Genomic DNA, 12,234 nt, shown 5'->3' with positions numbered 1-12,234 from the left:
TCTGCCGGATTGAGGGCTCGGAGGTGGGGGGTGGGGTCTGCCAGGTTAAGGTCAGATCCAAGGTCTGTTCATAGAAGGAATCGCATTTCTCCCCTGCCCGGTGGCCGTTTCGCGGCCAGCAACTTTCATGATTCGAGGTTCGTCAACTTTGTGCTGGGTCACAACAGTAAGGTAGGTTTCGATACCATTGTCGCCGATACCTGCTCTGCCTTTGATGCTCTCTCAGTGGATGATGTGTCGATCGAGTGGGCAAGTCCAAGGTTGTATTCGCTATCTGGCCTACCCATCCTGTCTACCCATCTTGCCTTCGCCGCTGTCACTAAGTCTAGCCACGCCTTTCCGTCGACACATAGGACCAAGGAGAGTCATTCCGGTCGTAGGTATCCCAGATGTCGTCATGTAGCATGGCTTCCAAAAGTTCAACCCCCTCTTGATCAGTGGTGCACTTTTGAAGCATCATTCATGTTGGTACCACTTCCAGATCACCATCATGGTACCTAGAGTGTGAGTTGTTGAGGATCAAATCTCCCAGTGAAACCACACCGCTAAAGCATTACATGTGGTAGTACCTGATGGAACCGCATCTCCTTGGATTCCGGCGTTTCAACCTAGATACGTGCGTCGGACTAGATGGATCTGCCACATTCAGCATTGCGTTAGAAGTGCAACAGCCGTCCTTGGCACGACAGAGAGCGATTGGAGCGCAAGAAATCAACACAAAACAAAAGCCAGCGTCACGACATAGACTCGATTTCGCGTTGCAATCTTGGGCTGTCGCCCTTGAGTCGTCTTCTGGCTCAAGGGTGCGAACTTGGCTGGTGCCAACCTGTCGTTTTCCGTGGAGGGAAGAGGTCGATCACTGGCGAGTTTGCCTTTCACTGAAATATCCAACCGGTGAGTCTCAGAGAGCCTCCCATTCACTCTGCAGGGTGATGTCGTTCCTAGCAAGATTCTCAAAATCTGGGCTAAAATTTATCGTGCGCCCCGACAGCGAGGCAGAGGGACGAGACGGAGGAATCCCAGCTGTATCCTGGCCGGACTGACAGGGCAGCTTTGCCAGTGAGATGGCCGGAGATGATCACGCCTGTTTGCCTGACATAAACGAGATGGAGGCTCGATCGGGCTATCGAGGACTTGGAAATGTCGGAGTAGATCAGCGTCTGACGACTTCTCCAACAACGAACACCATCATGGTGCGCACCCCAGCATCAAAGTCGCTCCCGCATTACCACCCGGCACAGCCGCTACTTCGATCGGACCTCTGCAGTTGAGCGCAAGCGGACGCACCTTGGAGCCGAGCGACCGCGTTCATACGGACGGTTGTTGAACGAAATGGTCGCTCACTCGTCCGAGCACTCCTGGCAGCATTCTCAGAGCTCAGGCGAGAGCTGTGAAGGACTCTGTCGGTCCTATCGCGCTCGAAGTTCCAGATGCAGATGACTCGACGGAGACGCTGAGGAAGACTGCAAGGCCCTTCGTCGTGCGTGATCTCGTTGGAGTACACCTTGCACTCCGTACTCCACTTCCTTGGAACTGTACAATGCAACGTTAGCTGAGCCATGATCGAGCGACTGGAGAGTGACTGAAATTGAGAAAAGGGGTCTTTAAGCTGGATGAATGGTGAGTGCTTAAATGCAGTAGAGAGTGGCGGGAAGGGGATATTTTTGTTTGTCAAGGATCACTGTCAGACGCGTGACTGTGACTTCGTTGCTCTGAGTTTCTGACCCTCTTTGTAGGTAGTTCGATGCGCTCTCACATCGACTTCTGATACTCACGACAGGGTGAACAAAGGTGGGCAGGTGAAAGATTAACACCCCCCTTTGACTGAATCGCGAGGGTAACGGGGATATGGTATTGAAGAGTGCAAATCTAGACGTACCTCCCGGCCTCTTCAAACTCATATCCAAACATGGCTCTATCCAGGAGATAATGGGAATAGTGGTTCATCCCAATAAAGGAGTTAAGAATGCGGTTTCAGCCCGGATGGAAGGTAACACTGCGGTCACAGGCCCAATATGGGAAGCGGAAGCCATAAGAGGTGAGAATCTCTGAGTAAATTCGACCAAGAACTCTTCAGTGCAAACAAAATCCCTTCATTCTCTGAGTGGTGTCGATGTCTTGTTAGGCATCGATACTGAGTGTTATTGCTGTGTCTCCACCTCACCAACCGCTGAACAACTCATGCACACAAATCCTCCGCTGCGCCGCGCAAAAGAAGGTCAAAAAGACACAGAAGAACTCAGTCAGGTTCCAGAGTCTAGCCTCTGTCCAATAATACTCGCGATAAAAAGGTCAAAAAAAGAGGCGAGCGTCATCCTGGCGGCGTCGAACTGAGGACCTACGGTCCCCTGCCGGGCTTAAGGTCCGAAATCCTAGGGACGAACCCTATCCCGTATGTCCAGTCGGCTCGAGAGAGGTTATTATGATAAGCAGCAGGAATTAGGAATGATAAGGCTTTCTTCCTTTGTCTGTTTGCTGGTTGGCGGTGGCTGGTTGCTGGCAGGCAGCTGTCAACCAGCTGTCACGGGAAATTTCCGGCCACTAGGTTGTATCCAGTGAGACTGGGGCTACGATACCAGGGGAGATATTCACCTAAGTCGTGACAATCTCGTCCCCCAGTGACTTCCTTGGGTTCAGTCACCCAATCTACCCTATTGGGCGTAGGACGAACCCGTCCGAAGCAGGCTCATATCTACGTCTCGCATTTGTGACTTGCCATTGAAGTGCTGTAGGCCGGGACACCTCTGTTCCTGTGCCACATTCTCACTGGACCCCTTCGGCTGCACCTCCCCATGGTGTGGCATAGTTCCAATAGGTAGGTAGGTAGGTACAGGTAGGCAGTAGATCACGGCGCAGGAGGTGCCTAAGGCAGGCACCACAAGCCCGCAGCCGGTTGACCACGGAAATCGAAGGAGTTGGTCAACACACGTGACTATGCAAGTGATACGAGTGCCTGCACAAAATATAGCTCCTCCTCGTTTCCCTGACTTTCTTCCTCCTCTCCTCAACTTCGCCATGTCCCAAGCAACTTCGCCATGTCCCGAGCAACTTCAACATGTCCCGAGTAAGTCTTTGGCGCTCTCAGCCTTGGAGCCTTTGCAAGCTTCAGTGACATCAGCCCTTTCACATTCCTCGATGTCGTCGCACCCGTCCCCACGCGTGTCCCTGGCCCCATTTCCCCCACACGCATCATGTGGCATGCATGTATTGCACGAGCCGCCGGGTAATCCGACCCGTGCTATGAGAGTATCGCTGACTCACGTATAGATTGAAGTATTTCGATTGCTCCTAGGTGCGGAGGAGGCGGTCTCCGGTCGGCGCCGCCCCAGCGGTTGTGGCAGATGCTACATGATAAGTTCAGTTCCCCACCTGTTATTTCTTCTGCCTTGGCTTGGCCTGGTCCCGTCTCCGTTTGGCTGGAGAATCATTCTGCTACCCCTTATCACATTGTCCGGTCATTGCGTTATTCTCACACCTCCACTGCCTTCAGGTCACTAACGTCTTTGTGTTTATAGTGCCAGCAGAAGGCCATCGTGTCCTGGAGTGTCCACGCAGCCCGGGACAGGGGCTGGACGGCATGGTAGTTGGGGGCGCCGGGAGAGATACGATGGTAGTTGGGAGTGCTGGGCGAGACGAAACTGGTGGTCGAGAGAGGATCCCATTGGGACTACCATGCCGTCTCGCCTAGCACTCCCAACTACCATTACATCTCTCCCGGCGCTCCCAACTACCACACCGTCTCGTCAGCCCGCCCGGTGTCTTACAGCAACCAAGTCGTCTTCAACGACGCTCACATGCCGTTTACGTGACGGATGCGGTACGTGCAATTCCATTCCGTTGTTTCTTGTACCCTGGCTTGGCCTAGTCCCATCTCTCCGTTTGGCTGGAGAATCGCTCTGCTACCCCTTGTCCTTCGCGCTATTCTCACACCTCCACTGGCTACAGGTCACTAATTCCAATGCGTTCGAGAGCCGTTAACATGACTGTGGTACCATTGAGTGTCCGCACAGCCCGGGATGAGAGCGGGACGACTTGGTTGTTACGAGCGCCTTGGGTCGATATGGTAGTTGGCTGCGTCAGCTGGGGCTTGTTGGTAGTTTGATACGCCCTAAAGCACGACCTACTAAGTCATGATGCATGGCGTATCAAACTACCAACAAGCCCCAGCTGGCGCTTCCAGCTACCATATCGACCCAGATGTCCCAATAATCAAGCCATCCCAGACGGCACTGCGAAGCCGTCTCACCCGGCGCTCCAGACGGCGCTCCCAAACACCATGTTGTCCAAGGACAAGGTCGGGGATAAGAAGAGGGGGGACGGGGTTTTGATGGCTCGGAGACTTGATATTGTGAAGTAGGCAAAATATACTAATACTCTACAACACACCAATACGCCGAGGATGCATGTGAGGTCGTGCTGTCAATTGCAATGTCCCTTGGATCACAAGGTTATTTTTATTTTCATCCATTGTCCTGATAAGACATATTATTACGCGTTTATTGATAAATACTAATACTTCCCTTCTTCCTTATTAGTACGAGTATTTTGTCTTGCGAACACTCCTCACTTCAGCGGATTTCTCTTCAGCGGATTTCTCTTCAGCGGATTTCTCTTCAGCGGATTTCTCTTCAGCGGATTTCTCTTCAGCGGATTTCTCCATCGGAATCTCAACCAAGTTGCCAGAAACACTACAGCGTAATTGAAGACGATAAATCCACAAAAGATTCCGAAGTCTCGCCAAATGTTACTGTAGCGCACGCTGAACCCAATCCCAAACTCATCCCCAGTCGCATATTGACAAAACTCGCAGACGCCCCTGTCGCCAGTCCGGACATACCCACCAGCCTGTTGGATATACGGCGCAACATACTCCTCACATGTCTGGCTCGGTGGCGGGTTAAATCGTGCAAATTCTCCTGGCTTGCAGTTCACAGGTTGGTCGTGGATTGCAGCTCCCAGAAAAGCTTCAATCAGATAGTGGAAGGGTGTGAGCCAGTACATCCAGCTGCGCCAGAATGTCGGAAGACTCGCGGCGGGCACGACCACACCGCAAAAGCTGACCACGAAAAGGAAGAAGACTGGTACGAGCAGTGACGCCAACAACTCGTTTGGCGCCAGTGAGGCGATGGCTTGGCCGAACCCGACATAGTACAGTTCGAAGAGAAGGACGAGAAGGAAGGCAAAACCCGAGGTGAAGCCCGACGTGTTCCAGCCAAAGACTCCCCACCACCAGCAGTTGAAGTAGATACCACCCGCGACGATGGCGTAGGGGATCTCAGCAGCCACTGCAGCGGTTGTCCACGCAAACCAGCTGTAGATCTTGGCGCCATCCTCCCGCCACTGAAAGATCTGGCGCGAACGCAAGAAGACGGGTTGCAGCTGCTGGATCAATGGCGGGCTGATGGTCAGGGTCATGAAGATGGAGAATACTCGGTTCTGGTAGTCTATCCGCGAAGTGCCCAGCTTGTAGAATGTGAAGCAGTTGAAAAGACCCGTCATAACATGCAGCATCATCTTGCCAAAGATGTAGTTGGGCGAGCGCCAATAAGCTGTGAAGGAGCGCTTGAGGAGAGCGATGGTTTGTGTCCTTACTGGTGCGGCGTATTCACGATCGTCGGCGAAGGCTTTGGAGGGCTCGAGAGTCCGGCGCTGAGAGATCATGTCCTCGATTTCTTGTGTTCGAGACTCTCTTTGAGGAGATCCTTCCCATACGTCGCCCCAGTCTTGTCCGTCGTAGTTGGGATCGCCGGCTCCAATGGCATCAAGCATGTACTCGGCCGGGTTTGTCGTTGGTGGACACTTGGACGCGCCATTGGTCTCGAAGTATTCGATCAACTCTCGACTATCATGTCCAAGAGGTCCATGATAGACGACACGACCCCCGTTTTTGAGAAGCAGCAGTTCGTCGAAATGTTCGAACAGGACTGCCGACGGCTGGTGGATGGTGCAAAGGACGGCCTGTCCTGCATCGGCGAGTTTGCGGAGAAATCGGACAATGTTGAAGGCAGCGCCAGAGTCAAGACCAGATGTAGGCTCGTCGAGAAACATGAGAAGCTCAGGCTTGGAGGCTAGTTCCACGCCAATGGTCAGACGTTTCCGCTGTTCTTGATTGAGACCTTCTCCAACCTGGCCAATGATGGCACCAGCGATGGATTTCATCTCCAACAGATCGATAATAGTCTCGCAGTAGTCCATCTTCTCTTTGACTGGCACCTCTCTGGGTTGTCGAAGAAGAGCTGAGAATTGTAGTGCCTCCCGCACCGTGGCGGTAGGCTCATGGATGTCCATCTGTTCTGCGAAGCCTGTTGCCCTTTGGAACGATTTTGGCAGAGGGCGACCGTCGACGAGGAATTCACCGGTGACAGTACCAAACTTGAGACGTTGGGCCAAGGCGTTGAGTAATGTCGTTTTCCCAGCGCCTGAAATGTGGAATTAGCTGCCGTAATGACTTAGTGGATGAGTTGGACTTACCAGAGGCACCCATCAATGCAGTCAGCTTGCCTGGCCGTACAAATCCTTGGATATCCTGGAGTAGCTGCTTATGCCCCTTCTCATACGGAATGGTGTAGTTCACATTTTGGAATGTGAAGACGGTCTCATTCTTGGCTACCTTTGCGGTTTTCTCGCTGTCATTTGTCTCTGAGGTGTCATTCTCCACGACCGGAGGTATATGACCAGCCTCTTCGTCGGATTTTGCTTCCCCGGTTCGTCCACCGGTGGAAATGGACTCCTCTACGGCCTTCGGGACCTGCCCTCTCTTGAAGACAGTGATGGCACCACCTCCCATGTTGGGCTTCATCCGCTCCATCCCTAGTGCTGTCAGGAAGACGAAGAATAGGAAAAATGCCCACAGAAAGCCAAAGTTGCGCCATAGATGCGACCTGGTGTATGAGAAAGATGCTTGGATGTAGGCTGCGCCACTGACAGAAGTCGAGCCAAGCGTGGCTCCAGCGAGAGAACAACCCTGATACTGGCGCGACGCATTGGGTCCTTGAGGAATCAGGTATGGAGGTACGCATTCAAGCGTGAGCCCAGCGAACTCATTGGACATTAGACATTCGAAGCCATACTGAATCCAATTAATTCGCCTGAGCCAGCTGAACCAAGGGTGCATTGAAGCCGGAGGAATGAGGTAGCCGGTGTACACGATGAGTATCTGGATGGCCACCCCGGTGAACCGCGTTGCCACATCTAGGGTTCCGCACCAAGCTGAAATGGCTCGGAAGAACGCGTACGTCACCATGGTCACGAGCCACAGTATGAGGGTCGCAATAAAGAATTGCGAAGCGGTACGGGCCAGGTTTGCCATGAAGTAAATGATGACGTTGAAGAGCACGACTTGGATAAAGACCAAGGGCACGTCAACAACCGTTTGCGCGATGGCGAATGCGGCAGGGCGGTAGAAAGAGAAGGATTTATGTTTGAGCAAGATCGGCTTCGACACAAAAGCGGCAGTTTGCTCAGCCAGAGCCAACAGCGCATTGAACAAAAGCAGGAAGAAGAGTGCTCCGCCGCGCGGAAATGCTCCCCGAGCGGTCTGCGGGAGGTTGTAGAAGAGACTGCCAACAATGAGGCCTTGGAACAAGAGTCCACCCCATTTGCCAAAAAGCGACGCGCGGTCGCCCGTCATGACGAGAAACTGCCTGTGGGTGCACGCAATGACCTGGGAGTGGAAGGGAATCTCGTAGTTCTTCTTGCGCGTGCGGTCCGACGCGTTCTGGCGGCGCTCTTCGGCTTGACGCTCGAGCTGCGACTCAAAGTCTTCGATGTCGGCGAGGTTGCCCCTGTAGGCATCGCTTCTACGGTACGCGGCACCGAATTCTTCAGGGGATCGCGGGATCCGGTCCTCCCAGCCCTTGCGAACGCTGCGCTCGTGTTCGTCCGTCACCGACACGAGGAAGTCTGCGGTAGTCCAGCGCTCGGGACAGTCGAAGCCGAGGTCGAGGAAATACTGCTTGGCCTTTTCGGCTGGGCCGTAGTATAGGCATTTTCCGTTGTCGATCAGGAGGACCTTGTCCACCAACTCATACAGCGTCTCACCGGCCTGGTACAGGGAGACGGCTGTCGACGTGTTGGCCATGTTCGTCATGGCGCGGATAGACTTGACGTACTCGACCGCGGTGCTGGCGTCTAGACCCTTGCTAGAATTGTCCCAGCCCTGGACTGAGGCACGCGTGATCATGGCCTCGGCGATACTAACTCTCTTTCGCTCGCCCCCAGACACACCGCGGATGAACTCATTGCCAACTTTCGTCCCTAGTGTGTGCTCAATCCAGAACAACTTCGTGACGACCCTCAGGAACTCCTGGACATATTGGGCGCGCGTCTCGCCCTCGAGTCTAGACTCTTTTCCAGGAGTGCGGGTCTGAAGCGCAAACTTGAGAGTCCTCTGCACGGAGAGTGTAGCGTAGTGCAGGTCATCTTCAGGATTGTAGATGACCTCGCCGCGAAAGTCGCGTGCAATCGTATGAGAATCAGCACCGCCGTACGTGACCTGTCCATCGATAGATTCGAATCCTGCGCGCTGATTGCAAAAGGCTTTGAGAAATGTGGTGCATCCAGCGCCAGGGCGACCGAGCACGAGCAGCATTTCGCCAGGTCGTACACAGCCGTCAAAATGGCTGATGAGCTCCCGCACAGGAGGTTTTCCAATAGCCGCTTTAGGGCCCTTGGTGACGAGGTTGGTGAGCATCCGCGGGAGGCCAAGGAAAAAGTCACCGACGGTGGCTTGCAGACTGGCGCCGAGTCCTACACCGCGAACGGTGAGATCACGGAAGACGACACCGCTGTGGCGAGTCTTTTCTCCTTCACTGTGTTCTTGGCGGGCACGCCCGAAGATGCGAGACATGAGACGCTCAATCTCTTGCTGCTCCTCTTGTAATTCGCCGCCGGACACGCCCGTGGCATTCGTCCGGCGCCGGGATAGGACGCGGAAGACATCCTCCTCGGTGCGAGTCCTTATCCGTTCGAGCGTGGGTTTTCCGTCTTCGTTGGTGGAAGATCTCAACACGGTAGCTTGGGTACCGCTCGCTGATGACGAAGAGTCGCTGGACATGGATGTTGCATCGTCTATCGCGGCGTCCCTTTCGTGCTCGTGCGGAGCATCTTGGACATTGTCGTTGGTCGGCTGGATGGTGTTTGATGAAGAGCGACTCTGACGCGAGAAGCCCAAAACGATCGACTGTGGCACAGTGCTTGTTATCGATGAGCCTTCAGCGTCAGCGACACATTCTCCCGTATAGTCATTCGTTCTTTCATCGCTCGCAATCACAGATGGCTGGCCGGGAGAGTGGACGCTTGGCGTGTGTACGCTTGGTGTGTGGAGGTTCAGTGGGTGAATGCTCGGTGTATGGAGGCTTGGCGTCTCAGGGTAGCCGCCTGGGATGTCCTGGTCCCGCGGAGTAGCTCTTCCGCTCTCCATCTGATCTATTGGTTACGTGTTTCAGACCTTGAAGCTGACATGAATAATTCCCCAGCGGGAACACCTTATTATCTAGAGTACATGGAGCGCGCTATGGCGCGGACATGACGACATGACAGATATCCGACGCCCGCACAATGAAGAAGGAAAGCTTTGGAACTGGAATCGGACGTTACCGAATTGAGATAGCTCTGTGAAATAGCTCGGCGCTGTATCGTGGATGGCATTGGTGTCATCACTCCGCGCGCGTCGGTAGTCCCGGGATATGTGGGGGTCGGCGTCATAGACTTCGATCTATTCGGCGTTTGGAGATGGAGTAAACCTTGCTCGATGTCTAGATCTCACTCGCGATTGTATTCTCGGCGATTGGCTCCAAATCGAGGGTTGGTAAAATAAATGTTTTGGGATCAAATTATCATGAAAATGCTCATGAATCGTTTCGGGAACTGAATGCCTGCCGTGATAGGGTCAATATCTGTCAGCTGAAACGACCTAGATTCGCTAATGGGACAGGAGGGAAATTGTCCCTTAAAATCTACAAAATACAAGTTGAACTAAGGGTACTAGATGACAACATTACGCCAAATTAATGGTTGACCAGTCATATGACTGATCAATAGTTTTATTTTCTCTTCTCATTATATGATATCGGGAACCGAACACCTTTACTTGGTTATCTCCGAGAGCTGACGCATAAGGCACATGTCGAAATAACGGAAGCAGCGGGGCGCTGCAGCCAAGCGTAATCACACCTTTTAGAAGTCGGCCATTTCTGCATAGAGCCGCGAATCGCACCTCGATGGTACGTCATCCTCACTTTGGATTGGTGCATTGATGCGCTGAGATCGCTGCGTCACGGACCGGAGTTCTCGGGAGAGCGGACTTAACATGTCAGCCGAGAAACTAGGAAGTTTGGACTCGTGGCCTTCTCAGCCAACGCTGCGGTATTAAGTGCATTTTGTTTAAACACGTGAAAATTCACCGGTCGATATCAAATTGAGGCCATATGGGCGGCAACCTCCCCGATTAGATGGTGTGAAAATAGAGATCTGCGGCTCACAGCCAGGTGATTGGAAGGCCCATTGCAAATGCCTCGATGGACTCACAATCAGTATTCTTTGTATGTACCTGTGTGACAGTTTATCCGTGCAGTCGAAGGGTGCGTTCTTAGAGTGAAAGCCTTCCCGTGTTGTTGAATCTAATCGAATTAAGTAACCTAATTAATCAGATAATCAAATCCTCAGGTTTAGCGTTATTAAACTTACTTTCTTCAACTTCTACATTGGGTGATTATTGATAATTATCTTAGGATTGGAAATGTTGTTCATTTTGATTTGCTCCCTGGATATTTCACATATACCGCAACGCTCCTGCAGCCCGACTTCTCTCCACTTTCGTATTGCTGGGCAATCTGAAGTTTTATTAAACCTATCGACACTCAATATACCACTGGACATCCTCTCATCCCTTTCTCCTCAATATTTTACCCCAAGGCCAATTCCACGATTCTTAGGCTTGACAGCACCGCTCACTAGCACGGCAAGTCTCATCTCGATATCACCAAGCCCCGTTCCAACTGGCTCGATGTCATAACCAAGCAGGAGGAGTGACGTGATACCTAGAATGTAATCGAAGGCGAAATTCTATCCGGGACACAAATGAAGACCTCCACCGAAAGGAAAGTACGCGTCCTTCCTTTTCCGATCTGCCTCCATGGATGTCGGTGTCTTGCTCTCGGGTCCCTTGAGAACCCGCTTAGGATTGAAATCCGGTACATCGTCTCCCCAAATTTACCTTGCGTCATGTGTGACGCCTTAGGGGAGCTGGATATCTGTGCTATTTTTGAGGAGGTACTGTTTGCTAGTGGACCCATTGACGATGAGATCACTCACGATGGGCTGACGGAATGATCTGTCATATTTCCCTGAAACAAATAATGAGCAAGGGAGGTTTGGTGTCAAAATCGGTAATATTAAAAGTTGCAGTCCTGCTAGCATAGCCGTCGTCGTTGGGGGTTATCTCTGCGACAGGTACTGTATTAATTACTGCTACAGTAGGCAGAATCGCGTTAATGAGACCGGTTTATTCGCGCATGAAATAGTGCTTGGGCGGAGCGTTAGCACGGTTCATGACAAGCTGTGCCGTGCTAGGGTCGTTCAGGTCATGCTCAGGAGTGAAGTATTCTGCCATAATGAACTGCAGCTTCGATCGAGCCCGATGTGCCTTTGGTATGGTGATTAAGGGGAAAACAGAGCGCAGGAAGTATGGAATCGACTGTTCAAAGGTCTGAAACTTTGTCAGTAGCAACCAATATTGGATGAGCTTGAAATCACGCACCATGCCATCTTGACAAGAGAAGGATCACGGTCTCCGTAAAGTTTCCCTGTCGAGGCTAAAGTCACAACGCTGCGGCACCGAAGGTAGAGATTATCCACTTGGAGGCCAGATTCATACACTGGATGATTCGATGATAATCTGATTGTTGACGAATGATTTAGATGATCTGACCGATCAGTGGAATCGTGGATTTTATCACATGAGGTTTGGACAAGTCCATCTGGAGTCAGAACTTTGTTGATTACCTGACATTGTCTTGGGCGAGAGTAAGAGGCTCGGCTCCGAAACGGTGGGTGCTTCCATTATGATACCAAGGTCGGCTCTAGCGAGATAAGGCGTTGCGAGATCAGAAAGCGAAGGAAGAGTGCTTAATTGATATAAATATAACTATGTTTGTTGCTATGAATCTCAATAGCTGTATGGTAGCTAAGACGTTAGCTGTAAGGTTAAATAGATATTTTTGTTAAATTATATCA

General features: G+C 52.1%; 3 protein-coding genes across 3 annotated transcripts; 1 reads left to right on the top strand and 2 right to left on the bottom strand.

The window, feature by feature from the left end:
* The first annotated feature begins 3,008 nt into the window (after nucleotides 1-3,008).
* BGZ61DRAFT_454626 (uncharacterized protein) lies at nucleotides 3,009-4,463 on the top strand. The gene is made up of 4 exons (XM_046246256.1): nucleotides 3,009-3,064; nucleotides 3,268-3,355; nucleotides 3,516-4,064; nucleotides 4,165-4,463. The coding sequence occupies exons 2-3, from the start codon at nucleotides 3,342-3,344 to the stop codon at nucleotides 3,976-3,978; spliced, it is 477 nt and encodes a 158-aa protein (XP_046102937.1). The 5' UTR covers nucleotides 3,009-3,064; nucleotides 3,268-3,341; the 3' UTR covers nucleotides 3,979-4,064; nucleotides 4,165-4,463.
* Nucleotides 4,464-4,563: 100 nt separating this feature from the next.
* Nucleotides 4,564-9,055, bottom strand: BGZ61DRAFT_354985 (ABC-2 type transporter; the record flags this gene model as incomplete). Its single annotated transcript, XM_046240675.1, has 2 exons — nucleotides 4,564-6,419; nucleotides 6,472-9,055. 2 exons carry the CDS (start codon nucleotides 9,053-9,055, stop codon nucleotides 4,564-4,566), a joined length of 4,440 nt encoding a protein of 1,479 aa, XP_046102936.1.
* Nucleotides 9,056-11,503: 2,448 nt separating this feature from the next.
* BGZ61DRAFT_534073 (uncharacterized protein) lies at nucleotides 11,504-11,766 on the bottom strand (the record flags this gene model as incomplete). The annotated part of the gene is made up of 2 exons (XM_046254089.1): nucleotides 11,504-11,707; nucleotides 11,755-11,766. The coding sequence occupies 2 exons, from the start codon at nucleotides 11,764-11,766 to the stop codon at nucleotides 11,504-11,506; spliced, it is 216 nt and encodes a 71-aa protein (XP_046102935.1).
* Nucleotides 11,767-12,234: the final 468 nt, after the last annotated feature.

The sequence above is a fragment of the Ilyonectria robusta genome (genome assembly GCF_021365365.1).
Source record: "Ilyonectria robusta strain PMI_751 chromosome Unknown BGZ61scaffold_13, whole genome shotgun sequence".
Taxonomy (NCBI): domain Eukaryota; kingdom Fungi; phylum Ascomycota; class Sordariomycetes; order Hypocreales; family Nectriaceae; genus Ilyonectria; species Ilyonectria robusta.
Note: the sequence above shows the minus strand (reverse complement) of the source record. Positions and strands in the feature narration are given on the sequence as shown.